The following is a 26,871-nucleotide window of genomic DNA, read 5'->3' as shown; positions in this document are numbered from 1 at the left end:
ATGAAAAAATTGATAAAAAATAAAATTTGTGGGTCCATGAACAGTAACCGCAATACTCAAAACGCGTGAAAAAAAAAAAAAAAAAAGAAAAAAGAAAGAGGAAAACGCAGCAAGACAGACGCAAACGCAGGTTCAGTTGGATCCAAACATACACTTAGTGCTAGTTTGGATAGCACTTTTATTTGCTGCGTCTGCGTTTCCTCCTTCCTTTCCTTTTTTTTTTTTTTTTTTTTGCCTTTTCAGCCGCAATGGTTGACCCATTCTCCGGTGAACAGTGTATTTATGCACTGTTCACGGTCCCACAAACTTCACTTTTTATCAACTTTTTCACTAAAAATGGGTCCCACAATACTATTTACATATTTAAAAATTATTTTGCTACAGTGTTTTCAGTTTTCAGTTTTCAGTTTCAGCAAAATAAGTTCTATCCAAACACCCCCTTATATTCGGGAGTGATAATAATTTCCCCAAGCAAACGCCAAAAGTAGAAGACCCGTTATTCATTCGTCAAATGCTATTTTGCCTGTATTGTACCTAACCTCTCTCTCTCTCCTCTTTCTTTCTTTTCGAGTCTTTGAGGGCAGAGCGAAGTTGCGACTTGTGAGTTTTGAGTCGACTCTGATCGTCAAAGATGGCGGTTGGGAAGGAAGAAGCGGAGATAGTGAAGGCTCGAACGGACACCAGGGAGTATAGGAGGATCGTCCTTCCCAACTCCCTCCAGGTCCTTCTCATCGCCGATCCCGATACCGATAAGGCAACCCCCCTTTATTCCTCTCTTTCAAATTCACAATTCACAATTTTCTTTATCTTAATCTTAGGGTTTTTCTTTCTTTGTTTCTTGTTTCAGTGCGCTGCTTCCATGAGTGTCAGTGTTGGCTCCTTCAGCGACCCCCAAGGCCTCGAAGGACTCGCCCATTTTCTTGGTTTTTCTTTTCACTCTTTATTTATATTATATTATATTATATTATATAGCTCTTATCATTCATTTATATACATGTCTATATATTATTATTATTTACAATACAACATCAAAGATTTCAGTCTGTTTGCTGGGTTTCATTTTTGAATTTCTTAGAGATATTTATTATTGTTTGTATGCAGAGCATATGCTGTTTTTTGCTAGTGAGAAATATCCTTTGGAAGATAGTTACTCCAAGTACATTACTGAGGTACTTTTTTATTTATTTATTTATTTATTTTTTTTTATGTGTCATCATTTAATTTATTAAAAGCAATAGAATTAACAAGATAAAAACAGTGTAAAGTCATGCCTACACCCTCATACCCTTCCTAACATAATTAACACCCAAATTTCTATGCATCTTTTTTAATCTTCTTGATGCGTAGCATGGAGGCTGCACAAATGCTTTTACATCTTCAGAGAACACAAACTATTTTTTTGATGTTAATACTGATGGTTTTGAAGAGGCTTTGGACAGGTACATTCTGTTCTTCCTTTTTGTACTGTACCTGTGTGCTGTCTGCTCCCACAAAATGTAACCCTACAATGTCGTTTTGGTTGTTGTTCAGATTTGCTCAGTTCTTCATTAAACCTTTGATGTCAGCTGATGCTACCACCAGGGAAATCAAAGCTGTTGATTCTGGTTTGTTCTTCTTTTCTGGCTTTAACACCGTTAGTTGCCTCTTTTTGATTTATTGTTGATCATCTCTCTCTCTCTCTCTCTCTCATTCTCATGCAGAGAATCAGAAAAACTTGTTGTCTGATGCTTGGAGAATGAACCAGGTACTGGTTATTGCCTTTGCTAAGCATATTTATAACTGCAAGATGCTGGATATATCAATCTTGAATGCTATATGAGTGAAATTCAAGGCTGTAGATAGTTTTTTAGGAAAAGTAGATCTTTGAAATGAATGTAGAAACTACTCTCATATCTATGGTGCTACCATTGTTAATATAATTCATTGGTCCTGTATGGTCAGATTATTTTCAGATATTTAGAAGCCACTTTTGGAATTTGGCCTTGTAGTGTTTTCCAATTTCATCATGAGGTTTTTTTCCCCCTTTTGGGTCAGCCCCCTATACAGCTCCCAACTTGAATTTCTTAACCCAGTGGGCCACACTTTGTTAGTTGGATCAACCCAACTCACTAGTCATTCCCTGTTTCATCAATGGTGATAGGAAGCCTTTTATAAGGGTGTCTCTATTAAACTTTGAATAGCTAAGTTGCCCATCATCAATACCTTCAGTCTAGGCAGACGTTGTTATTTGAAACTCTCCGTAGATAATTCTTGATTTTCAAACACCCTCCTATTCCTCTCCCTATACGCATGCCACATCAAACGATAAGGGGTGACATTCATGACTCAACGCTCCAGTACTAAAAAACTTTGAACTTCGCCTCCAGCATTGGGATAAACCTGTGATCGTCTTAGGCATCACTACTTCACTCATCACTCCAAAAACTTCAAAATCTAAAATTCCATTAATCCAAAGCTATTGGGCAATACAATAACAAATGATCCAGATTTTCTTCATTACTTCTACACATCACACTGATCACACACCAATTTGCCAGCACAATACCCCTCTTAATATGATTCTCCATAGCAAGAATTTGGAATTGGTCTTCAATATTTTAGGGATGAAAACTGAAATCCATGCAAACTTTATAGACGAAAACAATATTTTAGCTATTAGTATTTGAGTCTCAAAGGGTGTCGTCTTAGAGTGTTTGACGTTCTTAAAGAGCTTGCTATCCAGTCTACCTACTTATCTCTCGTTGTTTACTATCCTGACATTTGTGACTAAAGATTGGAGATTGCAAAAAAAAAATTGTGGGTGTGGTGCGAGTGACGAGTTCAAATTTTTTCTTGTGGATCGGAATATAGTTTGTGCTCCAATTGAAAATCAGAGTATGGGGCTGTGTGTATTGGATACTTCTAATCAAGCCATGTTGGGTAAATGGCTATGACGACATGGAGTTAAAGGTACTCGTTTCTGGAGGCAAGTTGTTGGCTTGAAAGTATGGGGATGATTGGGATCAATGGTCTACATAGGATGTAAGCTAGGAAGCATGGGTGCAGCTCTAGGTGTGCTGCACCTGCGTCTGACATGCACGGACCGCTGTGTGGCCGTCAACGTGGCTGCACGCACGTCCGAGGTGAATCCTTTGTTTTTTTTTTTAATTTCTGATTAAGGCCGAAACAGCTCCAATTCGGTCCGATTCTGTCCAAATAAGAAGAGGAAGAAGAAAGATCTGCTACCAAAAGATTTGTGAGAAAAAAAAAAAAAGGGAAGGAGAAGAAGAAAGATCTGCTACCAAATGATTTGTGAGGAAAATGGAAAAAAGAAGAGAAAAGAAGAAGACGATGTGGAGATGCGGTGGATGAAGCTCAACTGCTGGCTGCTACCAACGAAACTCTCTCCTTTGGAACTTTCAACAAGGAAAAGTTTGATGACAGATTACTGTTGACTTTCAAATAAAGCCTTGGAATGTGAAATTAATAAAGCAATGCATGTGGGTAGTGGTGGGACTTGGCAATGGAGCTTCTTGGAAGCTTCCTTGTTTATAAATATCCCAACACATTTGTTTATTTATAGTAAAACCCCCAAATTTGAATATCTTTATTATGATTTTTTTAAACACTATATTAAATTCAACCATTTATGTCATTTAGCTTAATAATAGCCAAACCATTTGGTAATTGTATCAATTTAAATAATTACTTATCATTAGAAAATAATATTATTTTGCAAAATTTACCCCCCTAAATATCAGCTATAAATATTAAATTGATCTCAAAAGTTCCTTATCTACTATTGCCCTTAAATTGGTATATGTTTACCATTATATGAGAAAATATGCTTAGCAATATATAGAAAATATATATATATATATATATAATAATTTATTAATAAACGTATCCCGTTGCACTCGCACCCTACTTTTTTAAAAATTGCCGAGTTGCCGCACTGCACCTGAACCCGAACCCGAACCCGCACATGTGCTTCTTAGGATGTAAGGGGCAGCCATGGATGTAGTTTATGGAAGAGTATTAGTGGATTGGGATAAATTTGTGAGTTATGTATAGTATGTTGTAGGGGATGTTTTTTTTTTTTGATAAGTAATAAGGATTCATTGATATCAAAATAAGAGAGACACCCAAGTACACAGGAAGTATACAGGGGTGAACAATTTAAAAACGAAAATTACAAAAGTCAAGTAAATCCAAAATAGTAGAAAAAGGTTGGTTTCTCCACACAGAGAACTAGTCAAGTAAGGATCGGAGAAAAAGAAGCTTGAGATCAGGCATGGAACGCTCAATGTCTTCAAAACACCTACTATTTCTCTCCTTCCAAATACACCACATCAAACAAAGTGGAACGATCTTCCAAATATCTCCATTACAATGGCGACCAAAACGACCTTGCCAACAAGCAAAGAGCCAACAACAGACAATGGCATGACCCAACTAACTCCAAATAGACCAAAAACCATATCCCATAGCTCCGAAGCAACCGGGCAATGGAGGAAAAGATGGTCAACACTTTCACTATTACACTTGCACATAAAACACCAATCCAAAATGCAAACCTTTCTTTTCCTTAAATTGTCAATTGTCAGACATTTCCCCAAGACTGCGGTCCAGACAAAAAAAGCCACTCTAGAGGGGATCTTCTGCTTCCAAATGCTTTTCCAAGGGAAAAACTGCTCACTATGGCCAACAAGAAGATGGTAGTATGCACTAACCGTGAACCCCTTACTCTTACAAGGCAGCCAACATCTCTTATCCTCCTCGATTCCCCTTACAGGAGTGCTATAAATGGAATTGATGAAGCTCTTGAAAGCTTCCAATTCACGATTATGCACCTCCCTACAAAACTGAATCTCCCAATGGAGGGCTCCATTGGAGTACCTCATTAGATCCGCCACACTTGCCTCTTTACTACAACTAATCCTATATAATTCAGGATAGCGGATTGCGAGCGAAGAAGTCCCACACCAACAATCTAGCCAAATCTGCACTTTTGATCCATCTCCAATTTCATACATAATAAACCGAGATAAAGAGTGCCACCCCCTTCTAATATTTTTCCACAAACTGACTCCATAAGGACCAGAGAAAGAGCTAGAACACCAACCACCCCAATCACAACCATACTTCACCTCTATCACTTGACGCCAAAGAGCATCCCTTTCTTGCCCAAATCTCCATAGCCATTTCCCTAAAAGAGCTACATTGAAAGTTCTCAGATTCCTAATCCCTAATCCACCAGAAGAAAGCGGTGTACACACCATAGACCAATCAACCAGATGAAATTTGGGCTCATCTCCTAGGCCACCCCACAGAAAATCCCGCTGAAGTCTAGCAATACGGTTGGCCACAGAAGCAAGAATAGGGAATAGAGAGAGAAAATAAGTAGGAAGATTAGAGAAAGTGCTTTTAATTAATGTGACTCTACCTCCCTTGGATAAATATAATTTTTTCCAACCTGCTAATTTTCTTTCCATCTTCTCAAGAATTGGGTTCCAAATAGCCTTGTCCTTAAATTTTGCCCCCAAGGGAAGACCCAAATATTTCATTGGGAGGGACCCTTGCTTGCAGCCTAAGACAGCCACCAAAAGATCCATGTTATGAACAGCCCCCACAACCACCAGCTCAGACTTACCCCAATTAACTTTCAGACCAGACACAGCCTTAAACCAAATGAGCACCATTCGGAGAATTAGCATTTGATCAATATTAGCATCACAAAAAATTAGAGTATCATCAGCGAAAAGGAGATGAGAAACCATCAAAGATCTACCAGCAGAAGCACCTACATTAAAACCTGACAAACAACCTTCATGGACAGCCTTATCCAACATTCTACCGACGGCTTCCATAACCAATACAAATAACAAGGGAGACAAAGGATCACCTTGCCGCAACCCCCTTGAACTTCCAAAGAACCCATGAGGAGTACCATTAATAAGGATAGAAAAACGAACCGTGGATACACAAAAAGAGATCCATTGCCTCCACTTATCAGAAAAACCACAACGCTCAAGCAAGAGAGTAAGAAATCCCCAGTTCACATGATCAAAGGCTTTCTCAATGTCCAATTTGCATAACAACCCTGGCTGACCAGATTTCAATCTACTATCAAGACATTCATTAGCAATGAGAACATAATCAAGAATCTGCCAATTAAGAACAAAGGCATTCTGAGGAGCAGAGATGATCTCTCCTAAAACCATGCGAAGATGAGAAGCCAAAACTTTAGCAAGAATTTTATAAACCCCCCAACAAGGCTAATAGGCCGAAAGTAGGGGATGTTAATTGCATCAGGTTATGGCACGGTCTATGGTGTGAGACCCAACCACTAAGAGACATGAATCTTGAGTTGTATGCCATTGTAGTTGGGAAATATTCCTCATTTAGCTCCTACTTGGGGACTCAGAATAAGGGGAGGACGTGCTCATTGAGTATCATGTTCATTTGTGATGTTTTTAATTGGGAGTTGGAGTTGGTAGACTCTATGTTAGATTTGTATATTCTAATATTCCAAGTAATGAGGCTTCTAATTCCATGAGGTGGAGGTTGAATAGCAATGGTATATGTAATGTTTATTTTTTATAATGAGGCTTTTAAGGCTCAACAGTGTTGCATCTGGAAAATTAGGTTATCTCTAACAGTGTTTTAGAGCTACTTTTGGTTGGAGAAACTGTTTTGGTAAACAATACTCCCTTGTTTGGAATCTAGCCCATTGTGCCTATTTTGGAGAGGGGCAGCAGAATCCACCTACATTTGATGGTGTGGAAACATCAAGTACTCAGTTTAAATTATCTTTATTTTTTATTTTGATAGGTTAGAAAACTTGTATTAAGAGAAGAATACCTCATTAGAAAAATGAAATAGCCAGAAAAAAATATGTACAAACAACAGAAAAAAAAAAAGAAAAAAAAATTATGTACAGGAAGATAGGGAATCTAAAAACAATGGAATGGATTCCTTAGAAGTAAAACTCCATGCACAAGACCAATCAAACAAGGTCCCTGCAAATAAAGCTAGGAGCTGATCCCTGGTAAGCTCCATATCAGCCACAGATGCCTCCCTATAAGTACCAATCTCAAATAAAAATGGGAAGGTTATTATAAGATCAGTGTTTGAATGGTTTTCATGTTTTGGGCTCTAGTGAGATCTCACAATAAGCATGCTTTCATGGTTGTTAGTATCGAGCAATAGTGGGATCTCACAATTAGCATTTCTGATCAATTTTGTTTCATCAAGTACCCTTATGTGGAAAGAGTCATGAAGGGTTGAGGGATCTGGTGTTTCGTATAATTTTCTGATGTCTTTGCTAAGGTGTGTAGTCTCCTATGGATATGATTTCCCCTTTTATGGCACTAGGCTGCACTTTGAGTCTCCCTTGTTACGGAAGTTTCTTATTCCTTGACTTGATTAACATCTTAACTTAATCAAATAAAGATGAATTGCCTACTTCTTTTGGTAATAGATAATCATTCCTCTAGTGTCTCTTGGGTTGTGTTTAGTTGGCAAGAATTTAAGTTGAGAATTTAAAATTCTTGGGAGTTACCAAAATTATGGGTGCTCAGTTGGGAGGATAGATTTTGGTGGGCCTAGATGGAAAACTCCTCCCACTCCATTTTCCATCCTCTCTCATTTCCACCAAACCAAACATTAGAAAACTCCCATTTTCCTTCATCCATTTTCCTTCCTCCCTTGTTTCCACCCAACCAATTGGACCATTAAAGACTTGGTGTTCCTATGCTAGTTAGAATGACTAAGGAAATGGCAGTAACTTCTTGCTAGAGTTGTCTTTTATTTCAGCTTTTGAGCAAGATAAACTAGTGCTTAAGTTGCACAGAGGAAAATTTAATGGCCACCATTACAGATTATGTATTTTTGTTCATTTTATTATCGCATTTTCATGTGAATCAAACCATGTTGATTAGTTTCCATAGTGGTACTGGTAGTGTTCATTTGAAAAATATGCTTCTAATTGCATTCTCCATGTGAAATTTGTTGCTTATGTACAGCTTCAGAAACATTTAAGTATGGAGGGCCATCCATATCATAAATTCAGCACAGGTCAGTAGTTTAATTATTATTTTCTTGGAAGATTTGTGTTTTAATTCGAAGTTGTAATTTAATTCCATAGTTTAATTCATATATTGTGTTGGCATATATAATTTTTTCTGATATGTGTAGTCATTTTTCATTTTGGTGAAGTTACAAATTTTTTATTGAAACTGAAGGACCACTGGACCAAATAAGTGTGAAGAAAGAAGCTGTCCATTATTTTCATTTTTACTTCTGGTTCTTGAGCAAAAAATGAAAAGAAATATAAATTATTAATTTAATACTGATTATTCTATAAGAAACACTGATGTTTACCCTTATATTGTAGTTCACCATATTTATCATTTCTTATGGTTGCTAAATATCTTTCATGTACACATCCTGTGTATGTGGTCTATTTTTTTATATCAATAAAAGTTTTACACACACGCACATATATATCTTTTATGTGTGCAGGGAACTGGGATACTTTGGAGGTTAGACCAAAAGCAAAAGGATTGGATACCAGAAATGAGCTTATTAAATTTTATGAAGAAAATTATTCTGCCAACCTCATGCATCTGGTTATATATGCAAAAGGTAACTAACTTTTCCTATAGTACTTCTGTGCTTGAGGATGCTGTAGTTTCTTTAATCATCAACAATTAGAATGCCTATGTCATGGATACAGAAAAGCTTGATAAAATTCAAAACATGGTGGAGGACAAGTTCCAGGACATTCGAAACACTGACCGAAGTTGTTTCCATTGTCCTGGTCAGCCTTGCACATCAGAACATTTACAGGTATGCATACAAGTGATAAATTTTTTACATGCTAAGCTAAAGTTGCATGTGTTGAACTTCTAGAGAAACTTTTTTGAACATATGCAGTAAAGTTTTTATGTTGTGTATGGATTGTTTTAGCTGTGTTTTTGTTTCAGATACTTGTCAGAACTGTCCCAATAAAACAAGGTCACAAATTGAGAATTGTATGGCCAGTAACTCCGGAGATTAGACATTACAAGGAAGGGCCATGCAGATATCTTGGTCATCTTATTGGCCATGAAGGAGAAGGATCTTTGTTTTACATCTTGAAGACATTGGGTGGGTTTTGCATATCCATTTTTCATACTATCAATTTCTAGCAGATTTCATCTGTATATTCTAAAAGGTTGAAATTTTGATGTAGTTAGAACTTTCCCATATAATAATTATTTCTATTGCTACACATTGAGACACTTCTTTTTAGAGTTGAGATGTTGTGTCTATTTTATTTATTAAAAAATGAGGATTAGTAACATGTTTCAGCTTCGTACTTACTGTGACCTTCGGTTATAATTCATTTTAATTACAGAGATAATTAGCCTTTTCTTGTTCTCCCTCTCCCTTATTGACATAAATGGGTTGTTTGTTTGTTTTTTTTTTTTTTTTTTGGTACACAAATTGAAATTTGTCCTTTTTCTAGAGGCAGATTGTTTGTAGATTGTATTTTTTAACTTCCGAATTTAGATCTGAACTTGGATGGACAAGGATTTTTATTTATTTATAATGGGTTGTCCCTTTTTCTTGCATATAAGAGTTACTTACATGAGTATCCAAAAAGTGTTACAAATATTTATTGTGTTTATTGTACATTAAATGCATCTTTATTCATTGAAGTGTATTATACTCACTTTGGGCCAATCCCTTTCCCCTACTTGTGTATTGTACTCTGTCATTCCCTTTTGGGGCAATCCCCTTTCCCTACTCGTGTAGTATACCCACTTTTTACACACAAGACTTTCGTGCAGTAATGTGTATGTGAAGATATCACTATTAAAGCAATTAAGGCTTCTTTATTTATGTATTTGATTAGTTTATAAAATAGTTTTGGTGACATTTGTCAAAATGTTGATATTTCAATAATGCTTTGTGTCTCTCATCTTCATTTGGGCTTGGTGGGTGGAGTGAAATATTTTTGCCAGTTGCTTATTGAATGTTTCTGTGTGCTTTGGGTCATTGTATTCTGTCATTTTTTTTTTTCAAGGAAGTTAATTATTTATCAAAAAATTATTATTATTTTCCCTCTTTGAGCCACATTTATGATTTTTCTTTTATCTCGTCTCTCTGTCATCTTTTTAATTTTTTCCAATTTAAAAAAAAAAATTTAATATGGTAAACAATCTATATTGTCAATACTTAGTATATGTTCATGAAGGACTGATTTTTTTCCCCTGATGAAAAAGCAAATTTATTACCACAAAGAAGGCTCAATACAGATCAAAGAATCAGAAACAACAAAAACTTCAAACTGGCAGAGCCAGTAGCACAAATACCAACATCAGTAAATAACCAGCACAATAACAAGTTAAACTAACAGCACCTATAACCGAAAAAGACAAAAGCTATTGCCCCATAAGCAGCAAACAGTCCTATTTAGGATAGAATTGCAGAAATGACCACCTGACTCAATCCTACATTTAACTTCCCATCTAATTATCTTCAGTATGCCTTCCTCAGAATTGATAAGTCCCTGGTGTAGCACTGCATTCCTTTGCCACCAGATGCGATAAACAGCAGCCCACCAAGCTAATTTACATACTGTGGCTCTGAGACCATTCCCCTTCCAGTAAGAGACACCCCATTCTAAATATCATTCCATTGTAACCGTGGATTTACAACAGGAGACCATTTCATGATGCACAACCAGATTCTTCTAGCAAAAGAGCATTCAAAGAAAGGATGCTCCCTATTTTCAAGCTGTCTCCTACATAAAACGCAAAGAAAATCCCTTCTAAACCCTCACTGAAGCATTATATTCTTAGTTGGCAGCCTGTTCAAAATAGCTAACTAACCTATAAAGCCATGCTTACAAATGGTTTCTGGGAACCACAACAATTTTCACCAACCTCTAGTCTACTCTTCTAATGTAATTCCAGGTTTATGAGGTTGTGAACTGACCAGACTTCTATGGAATCCAAAGTGGTCTGTCCTCAACCATTCCTACGAAGCAGAGTTTACTCTGAATTGCCACCAGATCATCAGAATGAGCAGGGCTCCAAACCTAATTGCCATCTCTCAGCTTTCTATAAAGCTTTGCATCCGGTCTACTTGCAGCATCATAAACAACCCTATGACCATATTTAATATACAGCACACGATCAGGGTGTCAACAATGAAGGACTGATTCTCCTCTGGAATTGGTTAAGGCACATCTTATGATGCCAGGGACTTACCTGCTTATAGTCACATCTGGATCTGGAGCATATCGAGATCCACCACCATTAGATCGGTCATTTCATGACTTGACTGGTGAAGACAAGTTTTCTTGTAAAGCCTAATGGCATCATACCAGAGACCTTTGAGTAAATCACACTTTTTTAAAGATGGACCTCTAGTGATGGGAGGGGACTTATCATTCTGTAGACCATTGGCCTACTGACCTCCAATGAACTAAAAATGCTGAGCTAAGTGATGGGCAACTAAGAACAGATTCTCCGCAGAAATATATAGCTTAATTTTTATTTTCTTTTTAATTTTATAAAGTAGTAAACTAGGAAAAGTAAATTATAGTTTGATCATTTGAAGCAAAACCTAAGAGTAGTCCCTGTTTGCTGAATATGTCACTCAAGATGCTGCAAACATGTTCAAAGTGGACAAGGGACAAGATTGTTTTAGAAGAGGGTTGTTTATGGAATTTTAAGGCACAATTTTTTCTGGGATGTGTCAGTCTTGAAGGAAATGAAATGAAGTTAGGAACTACAAATTCAGATTCTAAGATTCAAAGCATAGTGCCTAAAGAAGGAATATATTTATGCATGGGATTGATGAATGTTAATATGTCCTGCTTACCTTATGGGAGTGATGAGGTGCATTTAACATAATTGCCCTGGATGATCTTGCTTGAGTTAACTGTGTACAAATTATAGTTTCTAGGTTATGTTTATGCTTGTTTATCAGTTTATGGTCCTCGTTAATCTCATAATCTTTGAAGGCCATCTAATACAGTTCCTCCATTCCCCCCACCCCTTCCCAAAAAAAAAAAAAAAAATTCCAGGATGGGCAACGGGTTTGTCTGCAGGTGAAGCAGAATGGACTTTGGAGTTTTCATTCTTCAAAGTAGTAATTGATCTTACTGATGCTGGTCATGGTTAGTTGTTCTGCTCCCCCCCACCCCTTTCTCTCTTCTTTTCCCCTATAGCTTTAATTGGATTTTTCAATAAGCATAGACTTATTTTATTATGACACAGGTTACATAACTTTTCGTACATACTACATTTTATACTGTGGTGAGCTGCTAATAATCTGGATCATATAATCATATATTTGATCGATTACTATTAAACTGCAGAGCACATGCAAGATATTATTGGATTGCTATTCAAATATATTGACCTCTTAAAGCAGTCTGGAATTCACAAATGGATATTTGATGAGGTATTATGTGCATATAGTTAGTATGTTTTTATGTATGCATGTGTATATGACATATTGTGTTTATCTTTATGGTTTTTCATAGAACTAAGTCAACTTAATATGTTAATGAAGCTCTCAGCTGTTTGCGAGACAAAATTCCATTATCAGGACAAGATTCCTCCTATCGATTATGCGGTCAATGTTGCATCAAATATGCAGGTAATGTAGGCAATTTTTGTTATTTGTATACTTCTTTTGCTTTGCTTTATATATGTTATCATCTTTTAATGGTCTTTATCATTTGTTTGTTAAAGTTCATCTATAAACATTGTGCTAATATTTGGGAGGATTGTCCTATTTGCCGTATCATGTTATAATTTTTTTAAAATTGCTTATGTTGTTGTATTGTACCCGTACCCGTGTCCGTGCATCCTAGGCCTATTATCAAAAACTGTACCTAGGTCATGTTGTGTCAACTAAGCTTCGGCTGGTTGAAGGGTCCAGCAAAAACAGAACATTGTATTTCTTCTTGGGTAAATAAAGTGGAATGATCCTTGTTTAACTCACATACCTGAAGCTTGGAAGAGTGCATTCACAGTTCTTATAACGGGTTCATATGAATTGATCTAGAACTAGGGAATTTAAAAAATTAATTAATTATATTCTATTCCTGATTGACATTTATAAACTTGTTTGCTCCTTTTTCTGTCTATTTGTTGGGCAGGGAGAGTATTGTAGGTTGTAATAAGGAAGTTGGAGCTTATAATTGTTATTTCTGTTACAATAATCTTGATTGCATGGGAATGGCACATTAATAATTTTTCACTTCTTTAATTGGTTATTTGAAATTGTTTTACAGATATATCCCCCAAAAGATTGGCTGGTGGGCTCATCCTTGCCTTCTATGTTTAGTCAAGACAGTATCCAAATGGTACTAAAGGAGCTATCTATTGACAACATCCGGTGAGTTGTTTATTACTGCTCAGAGAAGCTGCATAGATTATAGTGGTATATTCGTGATGCAGGACAAACCAAAATTGATACATCATATATATATTTTAATTTTTTTATGACATGGAGCCTCACCAAGCAGGACCCTTTGGACCCACCCTTGGGGAGATACACAACCCCCACCCACCAAAACCGTGTATTAGGTAATACAAGGGAACTCCTAGTGGGGATCGAACCTAGGATGTCTAGGTCTACAACTAATCCCAAGCCTCCAACCGCTAGGATGAACCCTAACAAGTTGATGCAACATGAAAAAGAACCAAAAAAAAAAAAACTAGCGTACGAATCAATACAAAATGGGTAGAAAACCTAAGAGTCAGCACCTAGGGTGGAGTCGATACTAGATCATTAGAAAATTTTCTAATTGAAATTTTATCTATCATAAACTTGTCTCCATAGGTGTACCAAAGCACCCTTATATGGACTACTAAACTAAACCTAAATCTAATTGACTTAGGAAAGCCAACTTATTGAATTACAAAAATACCCTTGACTCTAGGATATAAAATAAAATATTAATTGATTTAATTAACTAATAAAACCTTGCCTCACTGGTATCTTATCTATTTTTTTGATAGGTAATGAATTTTTTATTGAACGAAGTACATCATGTTCACCATGGTGAACAAATTCATGTGGTTTAACTAATCAAAAAACTGATAACACCTATAATAAAATTCCATTGACCCATTAAAAATACAAGTTGACTTGCAACATTGAAAAAGACTAAATTATTTGCTTTTCTCGCATCAATCTGAACTATGGGACATTTGTACGTTCCACTATAGTATTTCCTTCCTTTGCACTTATATATATATATATATATAAAAAAATAAAAAAATAAAAAAAAACTATAGTATTTCCTTCCTTTGTAGACTCCTTTGTTTTTGGTTCTTTTAACACTAATTTTTTGAAAATAACATTATTAGTGGTAGTTAAAAAGAACATGTCAATTAAGGAAGTGATAGAGACTATGGCCTTGCACAGAATAGAATGGAGTAGAAGAATACATGTGACTGACCCTGATCCGGGGTCCTCTCTTTTATTGATTTCATTGGAGAGTTTACGCTATCTGTCTTCTAATATGCATTATTTATTTATTTTTGATAAAGTAAGAAAGCCTTTATTTATTAAAAAGATACTCAAAACTACTGGGAATATGTGTAAAACAAGAATACATTCAAACCAATAGTTGGATTCCTTATTATAATTAGGAAATACTGTACAAATCTGTATCGTTAGTAGGCCATTTGTAATAGACAGCCTTACCCTTTTATTTGGCGCCCTGACCATGCTATGAGTGGCTGCCACATAATTTTATATAGGAATTACACATCACTTCTTTGCCAGTATGGCACTAGTAATTGTGCCCTCATGCTCATATTAAGAAGCAGATTCAATTCAATGGAAATGATGTGTACCCTTCAGCAGTTTTGCCAAAATTCTAAATTTAAAATTTGATGGTTGCATTTGGAAATGGGGATGAAAGGTGTAGCCATCTTTTTGTGATCTTCTTAAGTATGCTTCATCTTCAGCTAAAATGGAATGGATGCAGCCATAAGAATTTTGCATATAGTTCAAACTTTATCAATGTTAATTACAATTTCTCATATGATTATAGGATTCAGTCCTTCCTATACTGGATATTAATACTTGGGGATTTGGTTGTTTCTCATTATACGATATAGTCCTTTCCATTTGCATGTTCCATTATGGTTGAGTCATAGTAGTTCTCCTAATGAGCTGTTTCTACAGAATCTTTTGGGAATCAAAGAAATTTGAAGGTCATACCGACAAGGTTGAGCCATGGTATGGAACTGCATATTCCATTGAGAAAATTACCAGCTCCATGATTCAGGTTTGTAGACGAGTTGGACTTAAATGAGTTTTCTTGCTTGTTCAATTGATTTTGTCATGTCCTTTAGAAACTTAAATTGTGATGAAAGTAAATATTGACTGCTCTTTTAAATTATATATATTTAATTACAGGAATGGATGCTTTGCGCTCCTAATGAAAATTTGCATCTACCAGCTCCCAATGTGTTCATTCCCACTGACTTGTCACTTAAGAGCGCTCAAGAGAACGTATGATGAATATTATAATTTAATTTCATGTGACCTCGTCTCTTCTCTTTTATTTTTCCTGTTAATTTTTTTATTGACATTGAAACAGGTCAAATTTCCAGTTCTCTTAAGAAAGTCATCATATTCCAGATTATGGTTCAAGCCTGACACAATGTTTTCTACGCCTAAGGCATATGTTAAGATAGATTTTAATTGTCCCCATGCTGGCAACTCTCCTGAAGCAGAAGTTCTAACTGATATTTTCACACGGTTGTTAATGGATTGCTTGAATGAATATGGTAAGAAGCTGAAGCTCATAAGATTTACTTAAATCAAGCGGGGATTCTTATTTTTGTTTATTTTTTAAAATTTTTTTCTGAGTAGTTTTTATCAGAAAGAGGGCAAGAGGGCAGTACAACTTTATTTCAATAGTATATCCTGTAAATAGAAGATTCAATGCTATATTTTGAGGGTTTTTTTTTTGGGGAGAAGAGCTTATTTTTAGTTGTTTATTCCAGCATACTATGCTCAGGTTGCTGGTCTATATTATGGCATAGGCCACACAGATTGTGGTTTCCAGGTATCTTCACAAAACTCTGTCAATTTCCAATAGGTTAATTTTCTATTTATGTGTTGGATTTTCATACACAAGTACTTTATGTTCTCCCAGATTCTCCGTGCATTGACCTTACCTCAGGGTGTATATTCCAACAATTGTAAAATCAAAATTTCTAATTTTTTTAGGTTTTAGATTCTTATACTCCAAATTGATACTCAACTTTAAATATTTTGTAATGCGCTTATCTCATAGGGATCTAAGGAAGCTTGAAAAGCGTTGTCTATATGACGATTGCATATCTAGAAAAATATTAGATTGTTGATTTGATTAATACATATATGTTTAAGTTTGATAATATGATTGAAGTACGTGGCAGATCATCAAATGAAAGTTCAGAATTTAGCAAGGGGACTTACTTATCAAAAAAAAAATTTAGCAAGGGGACTTTCACAGAAGTTTCTGAGTGCTATTTCAGAAAAAATTTAGTTTTAATACAGTAAAAGAACTGGAATCATTATGTTCGTGGACTAACTAGAGTGACTCATAATCTGGAAAGAGGGTCTAAAATGGGTTGATATAAGGTGGTATCAACTGGTTTAGGTCATAGAGCTTCTAAAATGTGCTCTTCTAGGCCTTTAAAGAGAATATCTAATATCTATTAACTCTTCCCACAGTCCAAAACTATTAAGCTTTTTGAGTTGCTTCGATAATCTGATTCTGTAAATGCCTTTCATGGATAAAGCACTTCAATGCTAATGAACCATAGCTCAATTGACACTCTCTCCTATAATAATTGGTTGTTGGGTGAGGTCGTGGGTTTGACCCACTTGGTGTGCATTCATTAATAATATAAGTGATTTGGGATGGACCGGTTGGTGAATAGAAGTGTTTTGATTGAGAAAATTCAAAGTAATTGGATTCATAAGACTTAAAAGTAGTTTCCACATTTTGTATTATTTCAATTTTAACATTTTTGCATTATGTTCATGATTGGAATAAAATTTTTCAAACTGAAAATTATTATGAAATCCATCATTCAGTTGTAATTACTCTTCTTTATCTTTCCTTTCCACTTCTCTCTCTCTAAAAAAATCTGTGGAAGCATGATGCTATTTGTTTTAACCGTATGGTTTACTTTTTTAGGTGACTCTGGTTGGTTACAATCACAAACTGAGGATTTTACTGGAAAGTGTAGTGGAAAAAATTGCAACATTCAAAGTAAAACCTGATAGGTTTTCTGTGATAAAGGTAATTCCCATTCTTCCTAAAAGATCTCAACTGTTTGCCGCCTGCAAATTTTGCTGATTTTGCTTCCGCAAGTGCTCTGAGCATACAAGTAAATCACCTGCCAGATGTGTGGCACAATTATTGAATACGGTATTCTAGCCTTTGACGTGATTTATCTTGTTCTGTTTTCCCATAGGATGTGGCTTAGTTATGTTACACTCTTAATTGGTCACATGGATTTACAGTGACAAAGAAGCTTGGTCCATGGATTCCTTTTCTTTCCTTACATTCCTCAATAATTCCATGCACATAGTCACATACTCACATATGCATAGAGAGCCCTTTGCCCTTCCAGTCGAAACATAGAAGTAATTTTTCCAGTGGATCAGCTTAAGAATCAATCGTTTGGATTTGTTTCTGGAGATTGATGCTTGTCTATTGAACTAGTTTTAGTCTCTATTTCTTTATCTTTGTTTTTCCTGCTTTAGATTTTGACAATACTGTACAGCTGATCATTTGAATTCCTTTAAATTTTTTTCTTTGAACACAAGTAGGACACTTCAAAAACCCTGGTGTGTCCATGTCCAATGACAGGGTCACTTCTGCATGCGTGTGTCCTTATGAGTTCGGAGAAAAACATTTTGTTATTTAAAAAAACAATATTCCTTTGATTTTAGATATGTTTAAATATATATATTAATTAATTTTGATAATCCCCAGTGTTTTGTCCTAAAATTAATATATATTTAATTTTGGTATCCCCACAATGTCATGTCCTAATTTTTCAATAATTTTTGTGTAGCCATGTCTTGTGTTGTATCATGTCCATGTCCATACTTTGTGGGTTATCTCAAAGTTCTGATGGCAGACTTTTGAAAATAGAACTATATCAATGCTTTTAATTACATCCTTACGATTTGTCTTTATCGCAAAAACACTTAGCAACAAACTCAGCCTTGTTTTCCTCTTTTATTTTTGTTTGATCATTGTATTTTGACTTGATTGTACTTCTCTCTTGGTACACCACCACTGTGCTAGGGTTTTTCTCTTTCTAATACAATTTTTGGTTACTTACCAAAAAAAAAAAAAAAAAAGAAAGTTCTCCAAAATCGATCCCCTGCTCATCCAGAGTAGATTCTTCCATGATCTTGGGTTGGGTATCCAATATGCATAAGAGAGAAACTTGTTGCTTCTTTTTGTTTAATGTGAATTTTTAGTTCTATTATATAAAAGCACTAACTTGAGTTGTTCATTGCCCAAGTTCAAAGATATTAGGATTCCTTTTAATTAGAGAGACCAATGTCTTGTGAATATTATTGTTCATGGTTCCTTCTTTAGGGTATGTTTGTTTGGAGGGATTTTAGGGAGGATGGAAAATTGAGGAGAGAAAAGTGGAGAGATAGCATTTTAGTGGTTGTTTGATTGGGAGGGGGGAGGGAAGAAAGTGGTGGGGTGTTTTCTCCCTAAAATGGGGAGAAAAGCTCAATCTTTGAGCTGACCAAAATGCCCATGTGCACTTGCACATGGGCATTCTTCTTGCCAGGGTTTTTTTTTTTTTTTCTGAGCGTCATTCTTGCCAGATTTTTTTTTGGTTCCTTTATTCTTTTTTTATACTTCTTTGTTTGTTTGTTTTTTTGTGTGCTTATCTTCCTTTGGCTTGTGCTATTTATTTATTTTTAATTTTTTAATTTTTAATTTTGAAGTGTCCTTACACAATTTTTTTAATAAAAAAATGTGTTGCTTTTTTTTTTTTTTTTTTTTAAATTTAATGGGGGACATAGTTGTAAATTTATACCAACTTCATCTTTCATCCTCTCATTTTTTTTCTCAATTGAACAAATAAGTTTTCCATCTCTCCACTTTTCCATCCTCTCAACCAAATACTAATGGGAGAAAACTAAATCTCTTCTATCCTCTCCCCATTTTTTATCCTTCCACTTTTCCACTCCTTCAATTGAACGGACTTGGAAAGAGGCCTTAAACTAACCAAGCTTGATATGAGCGAAGATTAATGATTAGTTTCTTTTGTCAAGAGCTTAATTTCAAATCTTATGATAAAAAGACCAAATATCGAACTTCCCACTTCTATTAAGATCCCAACAAAGCTTGTCACACCCTCCACCCCTCGGGATATGGGTTTGGATGAAATGAAGAAGGGAGTAGGAAGCCGCCAACTCTCAATCATTGAATTCCCTATAAAATTTTAAACTCCACAGTTTGTCATTATCACCCACTGGAAGGCTTAAAACTTCAGAAATACAAGCCTCCTTATTGGTTGAGCTCAAAAATAACTGAGGATAAAAAATTTTAAGAGGAACATCCCTAGTCCACTTATCATGCCAAAAAAGAATACGAGAACCATCCCCCACCACAAAAGAGAAATGCATAGCGAAAGTATCCCACCCTTCACTAATACTCCGCCATAACCCACAACCATGAGCCCTTCTACTAGCTTTAGTGCACCAACCCCCTTTTCCCTCCCCATATTTCATGACTATGACCCTTCGCCATAGATAAGTGGTTTCATGGCCAAACCTCCATAGCCATCTGCCAAGTAGGGCCTGATTAAAGGATGCCAAATTTTGAATTCCCAACCCACCCAACTTGTGCGGTAGGCAAACCTTTTCCCAAGCCACCAAAGGATATTTGAAACACTCAACTGACGAACCCCACAAGAAGTTTCTTTGAATGCATTCCAATCTATTAGCCACAACTTTAGGGATAGTAAAAAGGGAAAGGTAATACATCGGAAGGCTTGAAAGGGTACTTTTCAGCAAAGTGAGTCTACTACCCTTAGACAAATAAAGCCGCTTCCAGCCAGAAAGCTTCTTTTCCATCCTCTCAAGGATCGGATTCCAAATAGAGGCTGTTTTATACAAGGTTCCCAATGGCATACCCAAATAAAGCATAGACAAACTGCCCACCCTGCATTGAAGAATATTTGCCAAAGTCTGAATGTTACTCACCTCCCCAATAGAGATAATTTCACTTTTCCCCACATTCACCTTCAAACCAGTAAAAGCTTGAAAACAAGTCAAAACCAGCCTAATAGAAAGAATCTGCTCTCTAGAGGCATCAAAGAAAAGAATGGTATCATCAGCAAATAATAGGTGAGAAATACAGATACCATTAGAAAAAGTAGGACCCGCATGAAAACCCTGAATGAAACCTCCTTCCTCAGTTTTCTTCAGGATACAACTTAACGCCTCCACGATCAAAAGAAAGAGAAGGGGAGATAAAGGATCACCTTGTCTAAGACCTCTAGAGCTACCAAAGAAACCAACAGGAGATCCATTAACTAAAACTGAGAAACGAACGGTAGTATCACAGCCCTTATGATGTAAATTGTCTAATCAAATACTTTGTCAACTTCTTAAACTGGAAGTTAGTCATACAAGATGCACATGACTGCGTATACTCACTTGCCCACATCTCTCTCTAATCACACACCTTTTGGTGTCCAATTATTCTCATTTAACTAATTTGCACTAATGATGTTAGCCTGAAGTGGAAGTATTTGGGAGCCCAAGATAAAGTTATGAACATAATCATACACAACATGGTGGTCAAACTTTATTTACATTTTTTTGGCAGGCTTTTGGGGGAGAGGGGGGGGGGGGGGTTTGCACTAATGATGTTAGCCTGAAGTGGAAGGTGGAAGTATTTGGGAGCCCATGATAAAGTTATGAACATAATCATACACAACAAAGTGGTCAAACTTTATTTACATTTTTTTGGCAGGCTTTTGGGGGGAGAGGGAGGGGGGAAAAGGGGGGGGGGGGGGGTGTTTGTTACTTATGCCTACATGTATTTTATGGGCTCATTGATGTTTCCATGATGCCATGTTCCTTGGGAGGCCTTTTTCTCCACTTGATGGCCCTTTTTTCCGTTTAAATTTAAATTTCTTGATTGTTTTTTCTCTTTTTATTCTTTATCGTGTAATTGCTATATTCTTTAAGGTATGGTCTTTTGTAGACATCATGTGCATTTGGGCTTAAACCTTTCCCTTTTAGTTTATCTTATTAAAAAGAGAAGGGTTCATCCATAGAGCCTATAACTTATGGGTTCCATAAAAAATCTCAAGCTGTGTATTTGACAAAAGCATATTACATAATATCCACATGTTCTTTATCAGGAAACGGTAACAAAGGAGTATCAAAATTACAAGTTCCAACAACCCTATCAGCAGGCTATGTACTATTGCTCTTTAATACTACAAGACCACACGTGGCCTTGGATGGAAGAACTTTGCATTCTTCCTCATCTTGAAGCTGAAGATCTTGCAAAATTCGTTCCAGTGATGCTCTCAAGAGCCTTCCTTGAGTGTTATATAGCAGGTTCTTATAAGTCTCTTAATTTTTTATGCAAATTTTATTTAATAACAGCCATTCTTTATTATTGTCACATTATGATCCCAAATGTATGAGTTAGGCATGTGACAGCAGCCACGCGCATGAAAGAACTTCACCTTTCGGTGTGCAAGGCCCTATATTGGCGTGCCTGTAAACGAGGTGCTCTTTCAACTGAGCTAGAGCCCTTGATCAAATGCTATAATTTTATTCCAAAACATGATTCTAGAAATTATTCAAATCCAATAAAATTACAATAACTGTTTCATCTCAAATAATCTTATTAGCTAAGGAAATAAATAGAAGCTCTTTCGAAGACTCCTTACAACCAGTAGAAGTTCCACAAATACAAATTTTAAAAGTTATTTAAATGTCAACACATAACACTTACTGATACTAGCCTAAGCTCCTATCACACACCACCCACAACACTAGTCCAATATGATTGCTTTTCTTCAAGATCTATAAAAGAGAAAGAAAAGGGTGAGTTCAACAAATCATTAATTAACCACTAGCCTTAACTATCTGACCTAAACATTTTGAGAGTACCTATATAAAACAGCCTTTTAAACTTCATAATAATTTAGAAATCACATGTTTTAGGATGAATTTTGGCCCAATCTGGGGTCCACTACTCTCTCTCTCTCTCTCTATTTATTTATTATTTATAATTCAATAATTGGGAGAGGGGGGATTTAAATTCTAGACGTCTTCATTGGAAACACCAAGAAGTACCAATTGAGTTATAAGGCTCTAGGCAAGTACACTAGACTATTCTAGGCAAGTGGGCCATAATGGGCTTTTTTCAGGCCTAATTGGGCGAAGGAGTGAGCCTCACTCTACCGCAACCACGTGGCCAGCAAGGAACCCTTAGTTTCCATATCTTTATCCAATTTCCCAGATTTTTTTCTTTCCATAATTTTATTTATTTTTCTTTAATTCCTTCTTAAGAACCAAATCAAGTTCCCACTCAAATTTTTCTAGTAGAATTCAATATGCAGTATATATATATATAATTTTTTTTTTGTTGAAAATTCAATGTTAAGATCATGTTTAGGGTTAATTTGTTTACAAATTCCCTTAAAAAATTAAGTTGTGAACATCCTAAAGTCAATGATCTAAACCTAAAACCCAAAATCGATGTATGAGGTTTTACATAATCAATTTGCTTAAATCCTCAAAATCTTGAAAAATCAATTTCCAAAACCCTAGATTATGGAAATGTGAAGAGATTAGAGTCCTTAACTCCTTATTAGAATTTCTTACCTTAGGGTTCTTGGATGCTTTGATATATCTTGGCTCTAAAGTTCCACCACAATCTCCTCTCGTTTGTGAATTTTGAGACTCCTTTATAGAACTCTCTATAGCATACGTTAACTTTGATGAGTTTGGTAACTAACAAGGGATTATTATCTTAGTTTTTCTAGAAACCCCTAAAGAAACAACAACAACAATAATAATAATAATAATATAATCTTTTATTAACCCCAAAGTGAATTTATTTAAGTACCTAAATTTTTTCTTTTCTTTTCTGGGTATTACAATTATGAACAAACATCCTTGTCTTGATTTTAATTCATTTCGTTACTATTCTTACCAACCACCCCCCCCCCCCCCCCCCCCCCAACAAAAAAAAAAAAAAAAATCTACTCTTCACAGGAAATATTGAAACCAGTGAAGCAGAGTCAATGATTCAGCGTATTGAAGATGTTTTCTTTAGTGGTCCAAACCCTATATGCCAAGCTTTATTCCCGTCCCAACATGTGACAAATAGAATTGTTAAACTTGAAAGGGGCATGAGTTACTTCTACCCTGCGGAAGGCCTTAATCCAAATGATGAGAATTCTGCCCTTGTTCACTATATTCAGGTACGTGCTTATAAAAGATGGTGTGGTCCAGTTTAATGCTGGAGTGATTTATTCTTTTAATTTTTACTCTCTTGAGTTTGTCACAAACTTAATGGTTCCTAGGGGAAGTTAGCAATTAACTTTTCTGTATTGTTTTATTCTCTCCTGCTTTACCGCAGCATGGTAAAATATCCTCAAGAAGGTTCTGTCTGAAATTGGCAAAATATTTTAAGCTGCCATTTTCTCTGCGAAAATTTTAAGGTTTTTTTATATTTTGACTTAATGACTCCTATGGAAAACTTCAATGGAAGTATCCACTTAGCAGTTACTAATCCATTCAGTCCTTTAAGCTAACCACATTTAAGAGAAAGTGAAAGACAAACTGATTTATAGTATAGAAAGGTGGGATGGGAAGCATGTGTGTAGCATCAACACCTCTGGTATGTTATTGTTTTAAGAATAGAACATGTAATGCAAACTTCTATTTAGTGCATCATTATAGAAATTTATATCCTTGCGACCTGGATGTAATATCACAGTGGTGGCTCTGACTGTTCTTTTATGCAATCCTGTTGAAACAATGTCTAGGTTCATCGTGATGATTTTGTGCTGAATGTGAAGCTTCAGCTTTTTGCACTTATTGCAAAGCAACCAGCATTCCACCAGCTTAGATCAGTTGAGCAACTTGGGTACATAACTGTGCTCATGCAGAGGTTTGTAAAATATGTTCCCCCTCATTATCACAGCTGCATGGATATCTGCCCTTCTCTTTAATTTCTAATTTTTACTCAATGTAGGAATGATTCTGGTATTCGTGGAGTACAGTTTATCATCCAATCCACGGTGAAGGTATATAGTGTGGCCCTTTCTTTCTACAATGTTGACCCTTTGCTTAATCCTCATATACTCTCTCTTAACATTAACAGGGTCCTGGAAATATTGATTTGAGAGTTGAGGCATTTCTCAAGATGTTTGAGAGTAAACTTTATGAGATGACCAATGAAGAATTCAAGGTGAGAACTAGTATTTAACACGTCTAATTTTTTGTCTGTATGTGGGCTTTATCATGACCTGTGCACCATGTTAAGGTGATGTTTCTTTACTCGAGATATAGGTGGTAGGTATGTAACAGCATTTCTGTGGATGACAACCTTTAATCTCCTCAAAATGGAAATGATTCATGCATCATCTTTAGGATTACAATTTGTGCGCACATAATTTGGAATCAGAGTTGAGTAATTAGAAAAGTACAATTTACATTCTCATAGGCAAAGAGTTCAAGAGTTTCTTTTCATGTTTGTCAAGGCATATCAATTATTTTTAACATGAAAATGGAGGGTTTCTAAACACGAGAATGGACTTTTGACTTAAGTGGATTTTAAAATATATTTTGAGTAACTATTTATAATAGCCACTTATTGGCCAGTCAAGCCAATAATGTAACATTTGAGAACATTTTTTTACTAAAAGGTTGTCAAATGAATTGTTTGTGTCCATTTGGTAGATCACAATATCTTATACCCCAAGTAAAAAGACAGCCAGAACTTCCTCAGTGCTAGGTGGTTTGGCAATTTTATATGATCTGTGTTCCAAATAATCATCAGATTAGGATGCTGGACAGATGAGCATTATGGCTGTTGCAAATCCATAATTGAACCCAAAATTTTGGGGATAAGGCTTAGTTGTTGTTATTGCTTTTTTTTTTTGGGTCCTTTTTTGGGTGTAAATTAGATAAATTATTGTTTAATTATTGTAATTTTTTTTGGGTGGAACATCATAGATGGAATTGGGTTCAAATCTTGATGTTTTTATGTGTACCAAAAGGAAAGAATTTTTACAGGCTTGATGATTGGGATGGCCTTAACATCATTCTTGTTTTTATCTTAGCAAAAAAGAAATTAAATAATAATAATTGTTATTATTTATATATATATATATATATATATTTATATTCTGGTTTGATTTGGTTTCACGGTGAATTGACTGCTGAATTGCTTGTCATGCAGAGCAATGTGAATGCCTTAATTGATATGAAGCTTGAGAAGCACAAGAATTTAAGAGAAGAATGTAGATTTTACTGGGGAGAAATTTCTGATGGGACCCTCAAGTTTGATAGGAGAGAATCTGAGGTATGAACATCTTCTATCTGATCCTTTTTTGTCGAGGCTCCAAGCAGTCCTACCCTAGTATCATGGTAATAGTAATAATAATAATAATAATAATAATAACAGTGTAAAGAATCTCTTGGAAAATTTTGAATTTGGAGGCAAAACGTCATACATGAGTTGACAATTTATTCTTCATATAAGATTGACAGAGTCAAGTAGTTGATCTTTGTGGATGATGTTGAAACAGGTTGCAGCCTTAAGGCAGCTAACACAACAAGAATTGATAGATTTTTTCAATGAATGTATAAAAGTTGGTGCGCCTCAGAGGAAGACATTAAGTATAGGAGTGTATGGAAACCTACATAGTTCAGAGTACACTGCAGAGAAAAGTGAACCAGTACAACCCTACTCTGTGAAAATTGATGATATATTCTCTTTCAGAAGATCACAGTCTCTTTATGGTTCATTCAGAGGAGTTTCCGATCATTCCAAGTTGTAGATAGTGAAGCTCCAACAAAGTTGGCAAAGAATCTGGGAATTGCAAATAGAACTTCCTATCATCTCAATTCACCAAAGTGATGAAACAACGCCTAATTCCGCAAAACAACACAAAATTGGTCCAGGAAGTCCATTGATGGAGCACGGTGCAGGTCTCAGTTGTTCTCAACAATGAAAACTTGTATCCTGCATTGCACCAAAATCATGAATTTCATATATGGTTTTTCTTTTGAAGAAATGGCACAGATTATATTTTTAACTTTAGAAACAGTAGAAACATTTAAAAATGAATAAATTTAGGCCACAAATAAATTAACTGCAGTATGGTAATTGGCCGGATATGAATTATGGTTTAAAAGCTTGATTTCTGGACTTATAATAATAGCAAATAAATGACAGATGACGTTCGAAAGTTTTTGTTTATTTGACGTGGGTCAAAGTGGTTCATGTGGCTAGTTGTTACAAAAATTTGCCATTCAAGATTATATAAATTTCTCACTCTTGCTGCCATATTTTTACATTGACTTCTACTCTATTTATTTTTTTCCAACAAGTTGATAACATGTGACGCAGAGTTAGTAGACCACATAGAATAGCTTTTGAACAGATAGTCGAACGCTTAAAAACACAAGTCTGAAATCGGAAAATATTAGCTACTTTGAGAGTTGTTCAGCCAGAGTCATTTTGCCAAGTGAGGTTACATCTCTACACGTTCAAATTATGAATATTTTCTAGTAAATAATAATTTAGCATTAGTCAAGTATTTAATCATTTTCTTAGAGCAT

At 35.6% G+C, this 26,871-nt stretch overlaps 1 protein-coding gene across 1 annotated transcript; it reads left to right on the top strand.

The window, feature by feature from the left end:
- The first annotated feature begins 517 nt into the window (after window positions 1-517).
- Window positions 518-26,509, top strand: LOC126693800 (insulin-degrading enzyme-like 1, peroxisomal). The gene is made up of 26 exons (XM_050389935.1): window positions 518-754; window positions 848-923; window positions 1,102-1,169; window positions 1,348-1,439; window positions 1,531-1,604; window positions 1,701-1,744; window positions 8,007-8,058; window positions 8,506-8,628; window positions 8,720-8,832; window positions 8,970-9,132; window positions 12,065-12,157; window positions 12,359-12,444; window positions 12,556-12,642; window positions 13,283-13,386; window positions 15,190-15,292; window positions 15,424-15,519; window positions 15,608-15,797; window positions 16,017-16,078; window positions 17,201-17,305; window positions 21,420-21,621; window positions 23,293-23,501; window positions 24,069-24,193; window positions 24,278-24,329; window positions 24,407-24,493; window positions 25,487-25,609; window positions 25,836-26,509. Exons 1-26 carry the CDS (start codon window positions 632-634, stop codon window positions 26,085-26,087), a joined length of 2,904 nt encoding a protein of 967 aa, XP_050245892.1. The 5' UTR covers window positions 518-631; the 3' UTR covers window positions 26,088-26,509.
- Window positions 26,510-26,871: the final 362 nt, after the last annotated feature.

Source organism: Quercus robur, chromosome 7, assembly GCF_932294415.1.
Source record: "Quercus robur chromosome 7, dhQueRobu3.1, whole genome shotgun sequence".
Classification (NCBI taxonomy): domain Eukaryota; kingdom Viridiplantae; phylum Streptophyta; class Magnoliopsida; order Fagales; family Fagaceae; genus Quercus; species Quercus robur.
This window is presented reverse-complemented; position numbering and strand designations above follow the sequence as displayed.

What these genes read in the sequence shown, in the direction of transcription:
- LOC126693800 (XM_050389935.1), top strand. Translation starts at nt 632, where the DNA reads ATGGCGGTTGGGAAGGAAGAAGCGGAGATAGTGAAGGCTCGAACGGAC. An exon ending in TTAAGAGCGCTCAAGAGAAC is followed by an intron (nt 15,520 to 15,607) that starts GTATGATGAATA and finishes ACATTGAAACAG; the next exon opens with GTCAAATTTCCAGTTCTCTT. An exon ending in CCTTGAGTGTTATATAGCAG is followed by an intron (nt 21,622 to 23,292) that starts GTTCTTATAAGT and finishes TACTCTTCACAG; the next exon opens with GAAATATTGAAACCAGTGAA.